Here is a 20,868-nt window from a genome sequence, read left to right as displayed (position 1 = left end):
TTTCAGTTTATCATGCAAGAATATTGAGAAATTGGTTTAATAATGCAATTATCCCAATAAAAATTTTATTTATTAAAACCTTGAAAAGTAAAACTTATTAATGATTTGATGTAATAGAAGCAGATAGGAAAAAAGATACAGAGGATAAAAGAAAACCTGAGTCAGCTCAAAGCAAAAGTCTTACACTACCCAGCGACTACTGAAACCCTGTTTGATAAGAGGAAAAAAAAAATATGATAATGGCACCAGAAACAAACTTAAGTGTATCAAGCAGTAAGAGATTAAGACCTTATAATTTGATTAGAAAAAGAGATAACCACAAGGATGGAATAAAAGCAGCAAATTTCACCACCACAGCTGTTTCTGCCTTTCCTTGTGTCCCACTGCTTAGTTTTATGGTTGCCACTACTCAGCTAAGCCTTTAATAACTTGATCTGATGAAAACCAAAACCTTACTACTCCCATGGGCGACAGCAGGTTGACCACAACTGACAACTGCCTGAAGAACAAGGTTTCTACATCTGTTGTTCTACCACTTCATTGCATTCTCCAGGGAGAATGTTTTCTCTGCATCACTTTTATTTTTGCCTTCTGCCTAACCTTGATTGAATCAAAATACCCTTCTGAAATTGCTCTTAGGCTACAACCATGCAGACAAGCTGAATACAACACAGCTTGATTCTGGTACGAGGCTTGCAGGTGAAAAGATCCTACAATGTGCCTCTGGAGTTTTATCCTATTTCTTAAATAATCAGTTAATACTAGAAATACTACCCAAGTGTTTGAATTTTAGTGCTAGCTCCATTCCACCTAGGATAACTAATTTAGGAATACAGTCAAAGGACAGCTTGCAGTTAAAAAAGGCAGATTATTCACATTAAACTTCCTATATAATCTGTAGTGATACAGGGCAAATTCAGTATCTCAACTAAGTAAACACAGATATGTAGGATGAATCTGGGCATAATCACAACTCCCGAAGACCACTGTTCTTCATTTAAAGACAGGGATAAAACCATCAGTCCAAGATTATCACTTAGTAACACTTTAATTAATCATGAAAGGAAAAGAAAGCTTGTAAAGCATTATAGTTCAACAGTGATTGCTGTCCTGTGACTAAGCAGGTTTGGGTCTCTATTTCATACAGCAGAACTAAGTTTAGTGATCTTCATGTACTAAGTATATACAGAAAACAGATTCTTCAGGTAAAATTTAAAAGTACTAAAGTTCAAATAACAACAATTAGATTTCTGAGATACTATTTTCTCATATATGTAGAAATGTTCAAAGTAATCTCCTCATGGGTACCAAAACTGCATCACCTATTTTACAGCAGAAAGACTGTCTCATTAAAAAAAAAAAAGTTGCTTTCTTGTTGATTTTGTTACTGTAAAAACTAATTCCTAACATACATTGAAATTAGTCCCATCAGCTCTGTTTTGAGAGACATTGAAACCTAATCTGTGAAGAAATAAAAGCATTAACTGCCAGAAGCTTCACTAGATAGATTCCTTCTCTCTCCTAGACAGAGGACTTTATTGTAAGAGAATCCAGAAATGGGAGCTGTGACATTATTAGTTGTTACGACAAATCTTCCTCCAACCTACTAAAATGTCAAAACAATTCAGAAAGCTGGCATGCAGAAATGAAGAATTTCATTCATATCCAACAGCTTCACTCATATCCAACAGCACTTGTTTAAAATAGTACATTTCCAATTTGAGTCTAACAAGTCTGATATTTAATTTAAAACTACAAAAAAGGATTTCTCCCACCAAAATGATCTAGTTATGTATTTTGGCATATCTAAATCCATCAAAAGAGGGCAGTGTGACAAGTTCAGATACAAACACTACTATGGCTCCCTAATGAAACAAGTGATGATTTTCCTATCATTGCAGATGAGTATGAGAGTCAAATAGTACTACACAAAGCAAACCCTAAAATTTCCATGTCAGAACAAGCACAGGTAGAGCTGCAGAAAAGACCCTATCAACAGTCTGTTATCATCCCTTTGGAGATTTAATACACTCCACCTTTAGCTATCACGATAAATAACACTCAATATAGCACTACAGACGTTTAAGGCAAAAAAATCCTTCCTGCACAAAAGATGAGCCCTAACAAGAGCAACAGGATGGGTTGGTTAAACCTTATCCTAGCTGCGGATTTGCTGCAGTGAATGCAGTACATTTTGTTTGATGGTTTATGCTCACTCACGAATTTCTATATATGTATTCAGAGATGAAATTTGATTAAAGACACTGTTAAAGAACAGCGAATCAAATGAAAGCACCAAAGAGCTCTGAAGTGGGAAAAGGCCAGAAAGCAAGTTCTTTATTGCACATTACTTCAGTTAATCTTCCTTGGTTTTAAAGTTTCCAAAACTCAGGACATGGGAACTCTGTTAATCCAAATAGAGTTATAAAACAATTAAGAAGACTAATAGAACAAATACTGTGTGAAGGTTTGAGCTCAATAGTCAAACTCTCACAGTTGGAAAAAGTGCTTGTTTGTGGCCAGCCTACCATCAGTCCATCGGTATCAAGGCCAAATGAATTCCACGGACCACCACTCCCCCCAAGTCTGCCTTAATTAATAACTGTACCAAGAATGAACTTGGTCTGAGTCATTAATCTTTTTTTACACCTTAAGAACAAGAAAGCAGACACATCTGAAATGCTTCCTGAAGCATGGGAAGACAGACATGCCATAGATCAGGCATGTAGAAATCAGAGTGCAATACAAAATTTCAACACAGAAAACCTTTTCCCCACACTACATTCTGGTGAAAGCTGGGCACATTCAGCTGAAATAATGCAACCGATTTTGAGCTCTATAACACTGTTAATGTAGAATGAGAAATGGCACACTAGTACTGAAAGGAAAATAAAGCCCCCCAGCCTTTCATCAGCTCCAAGAGTAAGTTTTATAGATCCCCAAAAAAACAGACTCTAGACAAAAGGCTTGGCAAGGGAAAGCCCACATCACCTCTCCTGGAATTCGACTACTGCAAAGAATAATTATAAATAAGGAAAATAGAAATAAGAAAGATTACCTTTGACCATTAGTTGTTACCATCTGATGGCTGTTCAGTGGCCTATGTGATCCAGTTCTCAGTGGACTAGTGTCCATATCACAAAACCCAACACCACAAATGGTACTAACTGGCAACCTTGTTGGCAGTCTCACCAGAGAGGCCAAGAATTGAATGAGCATGGAGACTGAATCCCCTCTCATCCCTAGAAGTGGTCCCTTCAGGTCAGGGTTGAGGCACATTGGTGGGGCAGTCTGGGGGAAGCTTGCACTCCCGCTGCCTGTGCTGTACCTGTTCTGTGGATAAAAAGAGGGCTTCAGTCTCCACGGCTGTCAATCCAGGTCCTTTCACACACAGGTGAACTAAATTCATACAAGAGTTTGGTTTTCTCTTTGTTCGCTTTAAAGAGGGATTACCTTATCCCAAGTGTAATCCTTAAAAAACAGCTAGACAGTTCATAGAAAGGAAGAGTCAAACATCACATCTTATTCATTGATAAAACCAGAATAAAGTAACATTTGGCAGCTTCCCCCACATACCTTCTGTGTTGTCGTGTTTGTTGTCTGTGTTGAGGGCTTAGTGAAGGTTATTTTCACAGGCGACATGTGTGGTGGTAAGGAGTTGGCAATGCTCTGCATTATATTACTCATCTTGGGGCTGCCACTTACAGGCACTGTGATAGTTTTAGTGACAGGAGTCACTGCCTTCGGGACTTCTTTCAGGAGAACAGGGGAAGAGCTAGAAGAATTTGTTCGCCGTCTTTTGCGGGGCTTTTCATCATCATCTGAGCAGCTGACACCTGAAAAAGAAGTACTTTTTCTAAATTATGTTTTCCCCATCTGTGGCTCTCAGTGCTTTCTAAGACACTACAAACTGGCTGAGTCTTACACCCACATTCAAATAAGACAGAAAGAAACAGAGGACAAATTACATTTTACGGTCACAACTAACCTGTATCACGCCACAGATGGTCTTAGTCCTTGGTATAGATCACACCTACAGTGCCACAAGCAAAGAAACAAACCCCCAGAAAACACAAGCAACTCAGTTACTGGGTTACTTTGTTCAGTTTAAGAGATGAAAAGAACGTAAGTACTAGTACAGGGAATTTCATTCTGTCTCCACAAGTTTGCCTAATGACACTATACACACAAGGGGGTTGGGATAACATCACGCACAGTTCAGTTTAAAATTTTACACTACACTGCTGTTGTTGCTGCTGGTTTTGTTTACAGCAACTGGACTACTAAAGTTTATCCTCCTGCAGCCTTCTCTGATTTCAACCTTTGTACTTACTCTCATGCCATGCTTATCATTACAGCACCCTTCTCCCTTTCACCTCAACACAGCAGCTTGAGATCCTTTTTTGTTTTGTTATGACATACTTTAACTACGAAGGTCGAACCTCACTTTATCAGCTCCTGCCTTGCTTGGTGTGTTTAGTTCAACAGATATAAAACAGCACTTAGCACACAATCATGAAAAAAAAAATCTGGTCTCAAAGGAGTTAATTCTTTCTCACAATCATCTGCTGCACACATACAAAAAAAAAATCTGATGAGCAAAGGATATCAGCGTGATCAATGGATCTTAAATCCATATGAAACTTTGCAAAGTAGGCAACAGGTTCAAAAATTGGTATACATTACAGAAAGACACAGTTTAATAACCTTGAAAATCTCTTATAGCTATTGGGTAGCATTTATGTTTAATGAATTAGCCAGCATTAAACAATTAAAAAAAAGAGATAAGCCAAAAAGACATAGCCCCCCTTACGCAGAACAAGACTGAAGAACTCGTTCGGTATGCCTGGGGCTTAAAGACAAAAAATGCTGTCACGGCAAAAAGTAGTCTTGCCGGTAATCCAAGCAAACTTTGTTTTGGATCTCTAATTAGGGTCAAGATCTAATTATGGTCAATCTCTAATTAAAATAACTAAATACTGTGGCATTTGAAAAGTGAAGATGCAGGAATTAACATGGAAAAGAAAGTGCCCAGTAGCACAGTGAATGATTTCTGAAAAATGGGATTCTCTCCTAGCACGAGTACCAGTTCTTTTGCAGGTACATTTCAGAAGGCTCACAGCTGTATCCACACAAAGATGGGAAACTGAACTAGAGAGAAGCAAAGGCTCTATTTTAAGTTTGCTTTGAACTCTAAAAAAATAGTTTTAGCTGGCTATAGCAGTACAGATGAAGTGTGGATCTACGAGTCCGGATTTCAAAGCTCTAATCACCCATTTACTTTATGGCCCTGAACAAGCCTAGCGGTGATCTCCATCTATAAAGCAATGATTTGGTGACATGACTTTAAGCTCTATTATGAACAAGCTTTTAAGTATTACTGTGAGTGTAGTACACAAACTTGCAACCGTGAGGTCACTAATCACATTGAATATGTGCAGGAATTTCAGATTATCAGAATCCATTTGAATCAAAAATTCACATATAGCTAGGATGTCAAGACACAGCTGCTACTTTGGTGTGTTATCAAGAAATGCTGAAGAGAAACTTATTTGTTTCTGGTTCTCATCCACAAAAAAAAAAACAAAACAAAACAAAAAAAAAAACACAACCAAAAAGCACCATCAGAGGAGTAAGAAAGTAAGATTAAACTAGCAGAACGTTATTTTGTGTTACGTACAGCTCATTTCATCTCCTGTTCTCACTGCTGGGGTTCTGCAAGAACATTATTCCTGTAATTTCATGTTAGAAACTGCATTTGCACAAAGTTTTCCTCGAGCATTTACCTAAAAGGTAATACAGCTCGACTATAACTCACACTTGACAAGCAAGGAAGCAGAGGCACGGAGAGGTTAATGGCTCAATCAGACTGTGACTGGGATGAGGTCACACAACAAATCACTGGCAAAGTCACGACTATAACACAGGCCTCCTGAGTTTGCTCCTAAGAAGGTTTGTTAAAACTAATGTGACTGATATAACACATTCTAAGAGACATGGGATTCATTAAACAAACAAACAAAAAAAAAAAAAAAAAAAAAAAAAAAACAAACATGCGAACTGCAGAAAAAATGAAATAATCTAGGGATGGACAGAATAAAAATGAGAACCTTTCATCCCTCTATCGTGTGTCTAGACAGGTTTTATACTCATTACCATGTAATAATTCAATAGAGGTCTAAATTAAATTTTTAAGAGGTTAACGACATTTTCCCCTGAATCTTTAAACTAAAGATGAGTGATTAGTGCATTAAATCAGAAAAATGAAAAAATCTTAATGTAATGGGTTCTGTGGGTTGATATAGACATTAAAGATGGTGGTTTGCAGGTAGCATTATATTTATGTACAATGTGACATTTCTGACTAGCTAAAAGTTTCTACAAACATGTACATATAGCATAAAGATTAAAATAATTTTTTAAATATTGAAACTATCCACAGTGAGCATAAAAATAGCACTTATCAACTTCACTATTAATCTATGTCACCTGCATTTTGATAAACACCAAATAAGGACAGAATGAAACATTTTTAATTATTAAAACTACCTTTGATGAGCTGGGCATATGTACGAGGACATATTCTGCTTTTAGAACTAGATGATTCACTAGCCAAAGAAAGAAGGGTGGGGAAACAAGGAAAAAAAAGACTGTTTCTAGATGTTACACCCTGGATTTCCAAATCCAAACACATGAAGATGGGTATCTGATGGGATCTCATATGGAGTTTTCACAGCTGCTCAGGAATGCAAGCCTCACTAAGATTCACTTCCAAATAAATCACAAAATGGCCACACAGAGTTAACGTAAGGATATAAATGTTTGTCAAACTACTGTATTCTAAACAAGTCTAGGTCAACTGTGAAAGAGGAAAGGAGGGACCTTTTCTAACTCAAATAAGTGACTACTATGCATTATTTAAGTAGAAGGAAGAGGGAAGTTCTCTGCAGAAGCAACCAGCAGAACCACCTTAAAGACAAGTTCTGAACAAGCTGGATTAGAATTCCACTGATATACACCAGTTTTTGTATTTTATTTTCAAAATACTTTTCACTCTTGTTCTTGCCATTACTGCTCCCTGCAACATTTTATCCTGAACACAAGTCCTCTGAAAAAGGGAAGCAATAAATTCATTCTTTAAACTAAACGAAGGCATAAAGGCATTAAATGACTTGCCCAAGGTCAGTGTTTAACTCGGTCCATGCTTCAGCCACAAGACTGTCCCTTTCTTTCCCTTTTGTTAATCAGTTGCTAGGATCACTTACTTTTGACGTAAACAGTACTTCCACTTGGCAAGACGACTACATTGGAGGCTGGACTGGCAGGTCTGGGGGACTTCACTGTTGCTACACTGCCACTTGGAACAGGGGTAGATGTTGGGGTTGAAGTGGTACTTGTGTAGGAATAGCAAACCACCACTGAAGAGGAGAAAAGACACCTTCCATATAACTGAAGTGCAGAATCCCATTTTTCTACCACTACTTTAACAACTGAAATGGAAGCCAAAGACTTATTGGGTCATTATCCACCTCTTTGCCTCTGCAATCCTGTCACTTGAATACTCCCCAGTTTGACCTAAGCGTGGCCATGGAATTAACGGCCTTCAAAGACAACACAGAAAACTAACCTCCCCTCCTCCCGTTCCCAGAAATCTGCTGCTGATTCTAGACTTTTTCTTTGTATTCATCTGATGTTATACTTTACAATGTTATTCTTCATTTTAGCATTAATTCAATATTTCTATCTTTTTTGCTTTCCTGTAAATGACCATATCTAGACTGCTAACAGAGAAAATAGCTAGTATCTCTCCTCAAAAGTACATGAGTTGAAGAAACCAAAATACTGAACAACTGATTTTGCTAATCAGCTTTTATAAACTGTTGCTCGTAAGTAATAATACAATGCTCTACCATTTCTCAAAAAAACAAAGTAAGGCAGCCTGTTTCAAGAAGTGTTACACATTCTCCAGTTGCATGAAGCATAATTTGAGCCTATTCAGCCAAGCTAGATGGAATGTGCACTTGTGTTACTTAAAAGGCATAAGAAAAGCAGAAAAAAAATCTTTTAGCTCATTAACTTGGTACGTTTAATCTGAAGTAGAAAACAAAAACAACAAAAAAAAGAAAACCAATAAAATTTTCTTTGCTTTTACCAAAACCTACTTACATTCTTTAAAAATGTTCTGAAACATCGTTTATCACGTACAGAGCTTTATAAAAATCTTAAGTTGCCAGTCACAGTTTTTACAGTTTATAGAGCTTAACAAGTTATCCAGTGAATTTCCCCCTCATTTCCTTGTAAATTGTTGTTTTTAAATTCAGCTGCTAGTGTGCTCACTAAAACAAAGCTGTCAGATCTATGCTGCAGATGATGCAAAAGCATCTTTTAAAAAATAATTTGTGTCATATTTCTATGAATAATATTCAACAAGAAAAATTCAGATTTTTTTTTTAATATCTAACACGTATAATCTAAGATAATTTATACTGTGACATTATTTTTTTATTCCCACAGATTGCAGAAGAATCCCAGCCTTCTCTCACCTTCTTTGTTTCCAGTTTCTGCAGGAACTGGAAGAGATGAGTTGTGCTGAACAGCTGCGTTGGCAACAGCATTAGCGGTAACAGTAAAAGCTGTTTGCGGAACAAGCCGTGGCATCAGCGGCACCAGTCGACGACCTTCTATAGACCATTCAGAAGAGCTATTTGGTCCAGACATACTGAACAGAAACACACATTCTGTAAGTATTCTGCCGAGTTTCCAAAATACTCAGTACTCTTATTTAAGTGTCTTTTTTCAACAGTGCAAATCTTGAAGGCAGTTTTTAAACATTCTAGAGCAATAATCTTCAACGTTCTTCATTTCATGACAGCCCTTACATTTTTCCCACCTGATGTAGAAATCCTCCCATAGAAAATTTAAGAATTGCTGCTTCTTTTACTGTTTTATTCTACAGAGCCTTTAAGGGGCCAGACGTGTATGGGTGTCAAACTCAAAACCCCCATATTAGATTAACTACTATCCAGGTAGAGTTGGTACATTCTCTGCTTCTGGATGACAAGAACACCTAGACATCCAGTATATTTCAAAAAAGACTACTGAACTGGATTACATTACAGGGAAAAATTCTTGGCTTCTAATGCAAATCTTGTTTCACCTGAACAGTTCTCAGACTTACTAAAGTGGTCCCAAATACAGTAACAGAACATGAAATGATTTAAATATACCCTGAGCATCTTCCTCAACAGAAACCAGCCTGCTGCTCTAATTTGCTCTTAAGTACTTAGTCACAAACTAGAATGTTTCCAAAAAAACGCTGTTATTATCTAGATGGAGAAGTGTTTCTGTTTACGACTGTTTTACATGAGTCATTTGTCAAATCAGCAAAATCAAAATGGCAAATTATTTTTCAATGCTGTTATGTTCTTAAGCAAATCAACCCATTTAATGAATTAATATATTCTGAAAAACAACTTTTCACATGAACTATTGCAAGCAAGTTGCAGCAAAAGCTACCACAAATTAGTTTGTAAAATGCAGAGGATCTGCTCTGATGTTAAAGTCTGATACGCTTCAGCATTCTTCATACATATTCATATAGTATAAGCAGAGCTACATCAGCTAAGGTAAAAATACATTTTAAAAATCAAAAATAAGACTAAAAATGTTGTACATAGCAAAGCTTGCAAAGTCGGCTTTCCTAATGAGTTAGAGAATTATTTAAGTCAAATAATATATTACCAACCATCACTTACAAAGAATTACCACAGGAAAAATAAAGAGATGCAGCACTTCACAGTTGAACCTTGTCTGGATTATAATATCTCACCCATTTCATTGAAGTTCAACACCTCAGGACAAACTTTATGCTTGTTCTGTAAAATGCTAAAAACAGAACTGCTACTTAAAAAGGAAACTCAATTCAAGAAAAGAATCCCGATTTGACAATTAAATGCTTATTTTTAATTATTTTTTTCCCCTTTCTTTAAGAGGTTAAGGAAGTTGGTGGTTTTTGTTTGGTAAACAGCATATTTCTAACTTTTTAAACTTGAACATTAAAACACTAAAATGTTAAATGCCCTTCTGCAGCACTAAAACAGTATGCTGATTTTGTCAAGCCTTGGATCGGACAACTGTTAACTCCAAGTGCTTATCATACTTATATGATTTCCTATTTTTCTCCCCATAACACTTAAGCTACAGTCAAACCTAAAAATCAGTGGCTGTAACAGAAAAAAAAAAAATACATACACTTAACAAGCCAACTCTCTTTGAAGAGTTCTTAATAGTAAGACTGTTAAGTAACTATCAAAGACCCAGAAGCACTTGCCCTCTTGCTCCTCTCCACCTCTCAAAATCATGTGGAGCTTGCAAAAGCAACCGCAAGGAGGAACCAGCCCATTTGATGCCAGCACAGCAGCTGCATCAAGCAGAGAACAGTGGACACTGATGTCATCAGTCAGCTCACTGCAGTTTTTTTACTGACCATTTTTTCCCCTCTGTGCTGATACACAGGTTTCTAATCTCTGCCACCTCTTTCCCTCCCTTTGTCCTTCTATGTAGTTAAGTCCCTCTTCATATAAGGTTTTCAAATGGATTTAAATAAAAATAATATAGCAAACATGTTCAACCTGCTTATGGATTTATGTTTTCTCCACTCTCTGCTTCTTCTGGTGTACCTTACAGAAAGCTCTTCATGACTATAGACTGTTTCTTATATTGTACTTGTACAGGGAATGGGATGCCTTCAGATCCAAAATTCAACGGTACTAAATAACCGTTTCTAGTTCCCTGATGTAAATCTGATACAATAAATCCTTCATCCATACACTGTTTTAACTACTGTTCTTCAAACCACCATCAGTCTTCAAAGTTCTATCATTCAGTTAAGACACAATGGATTTTCCAAAGGGTATCTTTGGAAATCATGTAGAAAATGACCTGTAACTCACTTGTGTGCAATAGTCGTTAGTCGTTCATCATTTACTGCTCTCCGAACTTCAGCACGATGTCGCTCCGTTGAAATACTATTAGAAAAAACAGCAATATATTTTAGTCAGACGACATGAACATTTATCTAAAACTTCCAGCTAAAATTAAACTTATGAATAATCTACTCAAGAGACAAAAGGGAACAGGCATTTACATTTAAGAGATTGTCACTTAACTTTTGCTACCACAGTGAGAAAAAAATGAATGTATTATTGTTCAAAGTATTACTGAAAAATAAGAAGAGCTTTACTGTTCATAGTGTACACAACAGCTAGAATCCAACCTCCTAATGAGAGCAATAAATTTAAAGCATATGGTAGAAGAAATTGCACAGAACATGCAGCGCTCTTTCTTGATGTAACTCAGGCCCCAAAACCTTGAAGCCCTAACTTGACGGAACTCCAAGCTAGTGCACACTCATGAGGTAGCTGTAATCCTTTTAACACTCAGTACCTCACAAAACACCAACAGTAAATCTCCAACCACAGAAGCACAGTTGTTTTCCTTACTAAAAACTCCAAGCAGAATATGAATTAAGCCTCCGCAAGACAGAGAATTACTTCTCTAAATTAAGATTTGCTTTGTGATACTAGTGATAGAAAAAGCATGCAATACACTGAAGGAAAACAGGTTATTGGTTCTTATTTTAAAAAGGTCAGGGTTACCTAAGCACTTTAGAGAGTTCTCCAAGAAGATCCTTCTTTTCTTTCGTAAGGTCTCCCTGCGCACGTAAGGCACTGATGACACCTGCATATGCCTCCAGTTCTGAAGAATTAGAGCAAATAGTATTTCTATTTAATGCTCACAGCAAAGGGGGGGGGGGGGGGGTGGGGGGGTGGGAAATGTTATTTTCAGTATTACTGACAGTATTCTATTAATTTTCAAAATCATTAAAAGGAACGTGTCTTTCAATTATTTAGTGCTTTTCAAACGAGACTGATGATTTAGAACTCTCTCAGTCAATTACTCTGCAGCGTACAGCTTTTCTATGAAACAATTGTATCACCGCAGAGGATTATCTAGTTTATAAACCCAGCCGAATATTTCAATCTCTTTCTAAGCTGACAGTTCAGCCAGAAAGCTTGAAGAAACAGTCCCCAAATTTGGAGAGTAGCTCAGAATTCTCTAGAAGCAGGAAAAGAAAATCTTTAACACGTATCATTATTAAAAGTTCCATGAAAATGCCTGGCTTGAAAAAGAAATACACTATCAAAAGAGAAACTGATTTGTGTTTGTAATGCCTTTCCTCAATTAGCATGGAGAACATCAGCTCAAGTTTGTTAAATACGATCATCATAATCTTTTATGCCCATTTACTTGATATGTACAACTGCCTGAATCTGAAAAGAACACAATGCACTGAATTAAACCTGCTCAACACAAAAGAAGCGATCCAGCTATTCTTAAATGTGGAGCCATCACGGAGATTAACTCACAAAAATACAACTCTGATTTAACGTACATTTATAATTCCAGGTGACCTATGTAAATGTCATACCATTGATTTAAAAAATAGAATTGTTAGATGATACACAAACTTCTGAATATTGTTCTACTAAGCAGGATGAGAATACACCTAATGCAAATAATGGAGTCTGCTAATTCGCCAAAGAATGACTTGCTATTCTAAGCTTAGCACAGTTTCAGGAAATGTTACTGAAACTCCTGCTTTAAACCAGAAATACAAATTCCTTCGATACTTACATAGGTACCTTTCATTTGGCACCCCCATTTCAGCAGCCAACTCAAACAAACCCCACAACAGATCCCAGTTAACCAAAAGCAAGAATAAAAGGGGCAGGCCAAAATCTAACACCTCTGAAGTTTGCTGCAAAAGAAAGACTGATGCTATTCTGAAAAGCTTTCTGTTTAGGATACCAAAGAGCTAATTTACAAATCAAATCAAAGAATTGTGTTGTAAAGTCCTGCTCTCCTGTCCTGATTAAGGCGACAAAAACACAAAGCAGAGTCACTTTGGTTAACTAAGCAGCCTGCACAGGGATGCTGAGTGACCTACAGAAGCATTTACAACTTCAGTTATAAAACATTTGCTAATTAATTAAATCGTTATTGCTAATATCAACATTTATTTAGACAACCATGTGACAGTATTTAAGATACTAATTATTTTCCTCTCTTAACAACATAAAGTAATTCTCAGATACAACCGTGTAATTATTTAGCAAGGACAGTTTTTTGGTTTTTGTTTTTTTTTTTTTTATTTCTGCATTTTTAATAGATCTCTTCTACACTTGGGCTTCAGAAATGCAGGTTCTGGACTTTTGGAAGCTAGTAAAGATCACAGAACATCTGTAACTAGCTTCCTCACCCCTATGTCCACATAGCAATCACTAACTGGTGTCTCTGTTTCCAACACAAAACACATCAAAGAGCCAAAACAGGTTTCACAAATATTCTTTCGAGTGTAACGTGCTACCATCGCGCCCTTACGCAGTTATAAACCACCAACACCACAGAACAACGCTAGGTATTGCATACCTCAGGATGCATTTCAGCCTCACCTACACCATTCCACTTCACTCGTGATGGAGTAACCCGTTACTGCTGAACGGTCACCCAAATAAGATGTTAGGCTGAGAGCTGAAGAAGTGGGACTCTAGAAAGCAGATGAATATTGCTGGATTTGACTGTTAAGACAGCTATTGACTCCCACTGCCCATGCTCCTTCAGGCTCCAGTCTTGTGGTGTGTTTATTTAAATCGAGAGCTTCTCTACCCTAGGAAAGACACGGCTGCTACAGGCTCTGATCCTCTGTTACGCTGGCAGGGCCCCCTTGTGGGGACACAGCTCATGCCAGCAAAAAAAAAAAAAAAAAAAGATTTATTTTTTTAAATATTTTTTTTTTCCTTTCCTGTCAGCCTAGGTTATGTCATTGAAGGAGGTGTAGCTGCAGTTCTGTTTGGCTCAGCTGCACCAGCTAGGTTCTGCCAGCACACCGCCGTCAGATGGGATGGAAGTTTTTTTTCCACGCTCCTAGCCAGCAGAGCTACGTTAACAAAATTTAGTAGCACAGACCCAGTCCAAATCTTTTGGCATCCTGCACTTTCTCCTAGTTTTCATACTTCTTGAGCCTTGCTTAAGACCTAGAGATGTTGCCTTAACAGAAGTAGAGGTTAGTTGCAATGTCCGTGTCACTGCCTGTTTCAACAGAATACAAATCCCAGATTCCTGAGAAATTAAATAAAAAGGGCGAAGCGAGAAAAAATAAATTCTCAACTCTCAGAAAATAAAGTGGATGGCTTCATAATGTATGAGAACCTTGACACAGTTAAGAAGTACAGCACATCATCTTTTAACATTAAAGTAAAATGAGAACAAGAAAAGCTGTGACTTGACAGTCACAGGAAGTCAGGAGTCTCAACCTTCTTCCTGACATCATCTCCTGGATTACAATCCTCAGAAGAAAGGCTGAAAAGAAATCTAAGGGGTTTTTTCCTTCCCTTCTAGTATTATACATCATTTAACCAGCAAAAAGCCTTTAACCAAATAAATCATCTCTAAGAACTCAAAAACAACTGCACAAGATCAGATCAATAATCTAACAAAGGATTCTCTCTCCTGTGGTAGCCAAAAGTGGATGTGTGAGGAAATAGCCAATATTCTCATTACCCTCCAAAACACAAAAGCATGTTTCCTTGTACAAATACGTTTACAAGGACAGAGCACAAAAAAAAGTCTCCCAATATTTCTACTGGGCAAGGGTTTCAGACATTGAACTACATTTGAAACAATGCAAAAAGCTCCTGTTACGACAGTTAAGTGAAAACATTGTGTTCACGCTTCCCTGATAATTTGTGTAACTGCAAATCGTGAACCATCACAATTTTTCCCCTCCTGTTTCAAGTCTTTACAATAGCACCTTTACTACTTGACCTCAGTCCCACAGTGCCAGTTAAATCACAGTTCCATAGGGTTTTTTGGTAGAAAAAGGTGTCCAATACAGAACTGAAAACAAACAAAGACTCTCCTCTCACAGAGTATCCCGCTGGATGTTAATAGTTGTAAGAACAGCAATTCAACACTGCAACATGGAGGCAGAGAAGGACTAGGACATCCATGAGAGATTCAACCAAACCAAAACAATTCTGCTCTATTCATTTTGCTCAGGCAGAGAGCATCTGCCAAACATCATTTCAAGCCAGGGCTGTCAAACCAATGACACATGCAAAATGCAGGAAATGACTTGGAAGTTGCCTGTAGACATATTAAAGTATTTCATGGAAGCAGCAGACAGGCAAATCTTAAAAGGGCAAACATACAGACCCACAAATTGTATCTTACTGTACCCAGTTTGCGAAGGATCCTCTTGCATTCATCTCTGCTGAGATCCAGAAGAGTCGGCCACACCACAGGCATCTTTCCCTCGTGTTTGTGCTCCCACAGAGCTCAGCCTCACTGGAAAAGGAATATAAATACAGTAAGTGCAAGTCCTTCATTTATCGATTACTGAAACCAATATATGTAAACTCTCCTTAGCCTGCTCACAACTCTACCGACACATTCCCTCCCATCCCTGCTCTAACCTTTGTAATGGCATACTTTGCCATGCAGGAATTCAGCAGTTTCACATGGTCACGGACCTCCTACACTCTCCTGCTCAGATCCACCGCCCAAGCCTTTTTAGCAAGTTTCCTATCTCCTTCTCCAGCCTTTTTTTCATGCTGAAACGCTCTCCGAATTGATGTTCAAGTCTCCTCCCTCTCTTTATGCACAGAGCACCTATTATAAGAACTCCTCCAGCTAACCGCACGCTCCCCCTTCCCCCCGGGGAATACATTTAGCGCTAGCCTATTATATGACAGAACGGCAAAACACCGTGCAAATTTCCTTTCCACGTACCAACACCAGACCCACCAGCCCCTAAAAAAAAAAAAAAAAAAAAAAAAAAACAAACCAAAAAACCAAACACGGGAACAACCCCCTCGCCCGATCGCATCGCGACGAGATTCCGGGGGTGGCCGGGGAAGGAGGGCGCATCTCCGCGTTGCAAGAATAATGAAGGAAAAAAGAGGAGCCGGAGGCGAGCGGGGCGAGCCGGCTTGGGCCAGCCCGCGGCCGCGCCGCGCTCCCCGGGCAGGGAACAAGCACAACTGAGGGCGGGGGGGTGTGGGGTGTGTGTGTGGGGGGGGTGGGCACCGCGAACAAAAGCCCCGGCGCCCTCGCCCCTTCCAGGGTGGGGCTGGACCGAGAGGAGGATTTGCCATAGGGGCCCCTCGGACTCCCCTCACCCGCCTTTCCCGGGGCCTCCCACGGCCCTCGCGTCGCGGGGGACCGGCGGGATCCGCCGCCGCTGGGGTTCCCGCCGGGTTTCGGGGGCAGGAGAGGAGGCGGGCGGCTGGTTCCCCACACCGAGCGGCCCCTGAAACTAAGAAGGACGAGGGGCCCGGGCCCCGCGAGGGGACGGCGGGTCCCCGCCGTCCTGAGGAAAGGGAGCTGCCCCTCTCCCCGAAGCGGGGAGCACCCCGGGAGAACGGAGTGAGACAGGGCAGCACTGCCGGAGAGCGGGACCCACCTGCCCGGCCGTGCCTGGCACATCGAAAGGCTCCTCAGCGGCAGGGCCCCTCCTTCCCCCCCGCTCCCCCCCGGTGCCACTCTCGGGTTTGTTTAGTGGCGGCGGCGGCGGCAGCGCTTCCCCGGGCCAAGATGGCGGCGGGCCACACTGCGCATGCACTGGCGCCGCGGAGCACGCCGGGAACCGTAGTCCCCGCCACCCCGATGCGAACGGGGTGATGGAAGAAGCGGGGTTGCCAAGATGGCGCGGGGAGGGCGCGCGGCGCACGCGCAGAGCACGCCGGGAGTTGCAGTCTTCTCGGTGTTTGTCGACGCGGTCGGCTGTCCCGCCATGGCCCGGCGGCCGCGTACGGGCGGCGAGGGGGGACAAAAGGCCTGCGCGCGTTGCTGCGCCGCCGCGGCGTAAAACTGCTCAGGAGCGGCGTGATTTAAACGCATCCCCTCCCCCCCACCCCTAAACTTTAGGGATTAACGGCTGACCGCCGTTTGTGCGAAAAAAAATATAAATCTGGCAGGGCTGACACTAGCCCGGATGTCATTTGGCCGTTTCCCGCTTTCTGGCTTCAAACCGGCCAGAACGGTGCGGGGCTGGAGCCAGGCACGCTTCTGTGGAAACACGAAGGGTCCTAAAAATTCGTGCCCCCCAAAGCCACACGACCGCTTCGGGGTGGTTTTGCTCCCTGATAGAATTCGCCAGTGAGCAGAGCGGCCACCTACACCCAAAAGATGTGAGCGCAAATTCCGGAGCCCTGGGCCTGGCAGCTATTTTATAATATCTACAGAGGTTATAACTTTTTTTTTTTTTTTCCTGTAGATTTTCAAGAACAGCAGCAAATTATATCTCTTTAAAAGTCCTTAATCAGACAAGAACTAGAAAGCATGCAGCTGAAGCTTAAAAACAATGCGTCTATCTGTTTGTGGCTGCATGTTGCAGTGAGAAAGCAAAAAAAAAAAAATCCGTAAAACTGTAAGGCGATCACTGGAAAATCACACTAAGGATGAGCTTTTGCTCCGGGGTCTCTGTCTCCCAGGGCTTCATTTTTGCTGCAGGCACTTGTTTTCCACGCTTCATCTTCCACCCTTTCTGATTTTGCAAAGCAAACGGACGCCCTGGGGACGGGCAGTTTGATGAAGAGGAGGGAAGTGCTTCTCCTTATTCTGCTCTCTCCCAGAAAATTGTGTTTTATAGTTTGCTTTCACAATGTCAGAAACAGCTGGACATTTGCTGAGGTGAAGACATGGTGGATGGATGTTGTGCATTAAATTGTAACACTTACTTCCAGATCTTGAACTGCTGCTATTTCCACCTAACCATAGATAAAATTGCTTCTTCCCTGTGATCATTGATGAACATTTTCTCACTTGCAATTTCCTATTGTTCTTCACAGTGGTATGACTCTCAAGTACTTGAGAACAATTATGCTGAACAGTACAGGAGAGCTAGAACAATTTTCCTTCTTTTTTAATGCCTTCCTAACCAAGAACCAGCTGAAGTCAAGTAGCATCATCTCTGCATAATATTACCTAATAAAAATAAATGTCCTAAATTTTGCACAAAACTGAGGAAGATGCAGACCAGGGTAGTGCCAGAAGTTAAAGTTTGCCTTTGCAGGTCAGAGACTCCATTGCAAACTGATCTGGAAATGTGTTTTTTAGTTCGATTACTCTGGTCAGTAGGAACAGGCAGGACAGCCTTGCTGCTTACCAGAATAAAGTAATTTTTTTGAGGTTTATTCATCAGTCATAATGGTGACGCTCTAGCAGAGCATCATTTTTATTCCATCTGAGGTGTTTAACAGACAAATTATTTGATGAGAAAGAAACTAACGAAACCTCTTTTTTAAACAAAATTTATCTACTAAGCTGTAAATTCTAGCTGAATATTTGCTTCGAGTTTGTGTGTTTATTAATGCATTCTGTTCTCATACATGGTCTCTGGTGAAATCTCTGCTAACAACACAGCTCAGAGAGAGCACATACACATTTTCTCAGCCCTGCTCAGCATCTATATTCATTAAACTTCATAGGATCAATTTAGTATCTTTTGTAGCTCTTTTAGGTTTTTTTTCAAATGTGGATGAAATTGGCCAACAGGATCAAAAGTTATTAGGGGAATCAAAAGTTATTATGGGCAAGGTGGACAGACTGGCACTCACATATGTACGTATGTATGTACTCAGGAAATGGTATACACTTCAATTCCTTCGGTGCACAGAACAGGGGAGAGATGTAAAAAATGAGCCAGTTATGTATGAAGTGTCTGAAGCTGCAATTTCTGCGTTTGTATGGTTGTTGTAAGATGATTGTAGAATGATGAGTGGCTGCTCATGGCTTGGACGGATATACTCTTTGCTGGGCAACAAACTGGCTGGGTGGCCAGGCCCAAAGAGTGGTGGTGACTGGAGGTAAATCCAGTTGGCAGCCAGTCATAAGCGGTATCCTCCAGGCTCAGAACTGGGGCCAGTTCTGTTTAATATCTTCATCAGTGATCTGGATGAGGGGATTGAGTGCACCCTCAGTAAGCTTGAACGATGACACCATGTTGGGCAGGAGTGTTCGTCTGCTTGAGAGTGGAAAGGCTCCACAGAGGGACCTGGACAGGCTGGATTGATGGACTGAGGCCAATTGTATGAGGCTTAAGGCTCAGTGCCGGGTCCTGCATTTGGGGCACAACAACCCCACACAACACTACAGGCTGGGGACAGAGGGGCTGGAAAGCTGCCCAGGGGAAAAGCATCTGGGGGTGCTGGTCGACAGCCGGCTGAATATGAGCCAGCAGTGTGCCCAGGTGGCCAAGGAGGCCAACAGCATCCTGGCTTGTGTCAGCAAGAGTGTGGCCAGCAGGACTAGGGAAGGGATCGTCCCCCTGTCCTCGGCACTGGGGAGGCTGCACCTCCAACACTGGGCTCAGTTTTGGGCCCCTCACTCCCAGAAAGACCTTGAGGTGCTGGAGCGTGTCCAGAGAAGGGCAACGGAGCTGGGGAAGGGTCTGGAGCACAAGTGCTGTGAGGAGCGGCTGAGGGAACTGGGGGGGTTCAGCCTGGAGAAGAGGAGGCTGAGGGGAGACCTGATAGCTCTCTGCAATGACCTGGAAGGAGGTTGGGGCGAGGTGGGGGTCGGTCTCTTCTCCCAAGCACCAAGCGATAGGACAAGAGGAAACGGCCTCAAGTTGCACCAGGGGAGGTTTAGATTGGATATCAGGAAAAATTTCTTCCCCAAAAGGGTTGTCAAGCATTGGAACAGGCTGCCCCAGGGAAGGGGTTGAGTCACCACCCCTGGAGGTATTTAAAACACATGTAGATGTGGTGCTTAGGGACATGTTTTAATGGTGGACTTGGAAGTGTTGGGTTAATGGTTGGACTTGATGATCTTAAAGGTCTTTTCCAACCTAAATGATTCTATGGTTCTATGATCCTGTGATTCTATGATTTCCAGTAATACTTTTTATTAAGGATGAATACCCAGACTTGGAAATATGCAAGAGAAGTCCAGAAAGTCCAAAGCTCAAATTCTGCTTGTAGTTATGGCAGCAGCATTGCCATCTACTTCAGATTAACCTACAATCAATTCTCCATTAAATGAGAGGGCTGAAGTACCATGGACAAAAAAACAAAACAAAACAAAACAAAAACAAAAACCCAACACCTAAATAATGAGTCTTGAAAAGCATAAGTAACCCAAACCAAGACAGGAGCTCTGTGGTGTTTGATCAACTGGGATGGATCCACCAAGATTGTCCCTGTAGAGAAGCAGAGAAGTTCCAGAGGATGCTCCAGAGCTACCCCTGAGGCCAGCAGACTCTGGTCAGGAGAGTCTTCTTGAGTCAAGAATTCCTAACTAGTCCCAGGAGCAGCACGGATCTTTTCATAAGACTAAATTAAGGTTATCTGGACTCAGAATGACTGCATGGAGGCAGTCTGGATTTTCTAGCCTAATCGAGGGAGGTCACCTGCAGGAGGCTGACACTTGACAGCATTTCTTTGTCTGATGAAGAAAATGTCAAGAATGTTCCAGTTATAGACTAAAAAAATGAAAATAAAGGCAATATGGTTTAGGCTTACTTCATTAATACAGGAAAACAGTGAAATGTCCCACAGGTGAACTTTACTCAGTAAATTCATATAAAAGAAATGGATTCATTGTGCGTAAAAAAGAAAATGCAGAATGTGAAAATGCCAGTGTTTTTTCTAGCCTGAGTTGCCTTCCAGATGTTAATCACTTTCTTGGTTCTCATTACATACATCCTCAGTCTCTGAGTCATCAGTTAAGGAAGTCCAAAATTACAGACACACTTCTGACTGCTCAGAATGCAAAACAACAGAGAAACTTGATGATAGCATCGTT

At 40.7% G+C, this 20,868-nt stretch overlaps 1 protein-coding gene across 16 annotated transcripts in view; it reads right to left on the bottom strand.

Moving 5' to 3' along the window:
* EMSY (EMSY transcriptional repressor, BRCA2 interacting) overlaps window positions 1–16,644 on the bottom strand; it is a 40,564-nt gene extending 23,920 nt beyond the window's left edge. For 11 of the 16 annotated variants that reach the window (XM_032990892.2, XM_032990896.2, XM_032990902.2 and 8 more), the window contains exons 1-7: window positions 16,526–16,644; window positions 15,300–15,408; window positions 11,658–11,757; window positions 10,953–11,027; window positions 8,544–8,719; window positions 7,266–7,418; window positions 3,577–3,836 (exon numbers count right to left, since the gene is read on the bottom strand). In XM_032990892.2, coding sequence (XP_032846783.1) covers window positions 3,577–3,836; window positions 7,266–7,418; window positions 8,544–8,719; window positions 10,953–11,027; window positions 11,658–11,757; window positions 15,300–15,369 — 834 coding nt within the window. In that variant the 5' untranslated portion in view covers window positions 15,370–15,408; window positions 16,526–16,644. Of the gene's footprint in view, window positions 1–3,576; window positions 3,837–7,265; window positions 7,419–8,543; window positions 8,720–10,952; window positions 11,028–11,657; window positions 11,758–15,294; window positions 15,409–16,525 lie in introns of all 16 variants that reach the window. The other 5 variants (XM_032990900.2, XM_042792419.1, XM_042792420.1 and 2 more) reach the window with 3 other exon arrangements.
* Between the last annotated feature and the right edge of the window lie 4,224 nt (window positions 16,645–20,868).

The sequence above is a fragment of the Tyto alba genome, unplaced genomic scaffold (genome assembly GCF_018691265.1).
Source record: "Tyto alba isolate M040663 unplaced genomic scaffold, T.alba_DEE_v4.0 Super-Scaffold_2, whole genome shotgun sequence".
NCBI lineage: Eukaryota > Metazoa > Chordata > Aves > Strigiformes > Tytonidae > Tyto > Tyto alba.
This window is presented reverse-complemented; position numbering and strand designations above follow the sequence as displayed.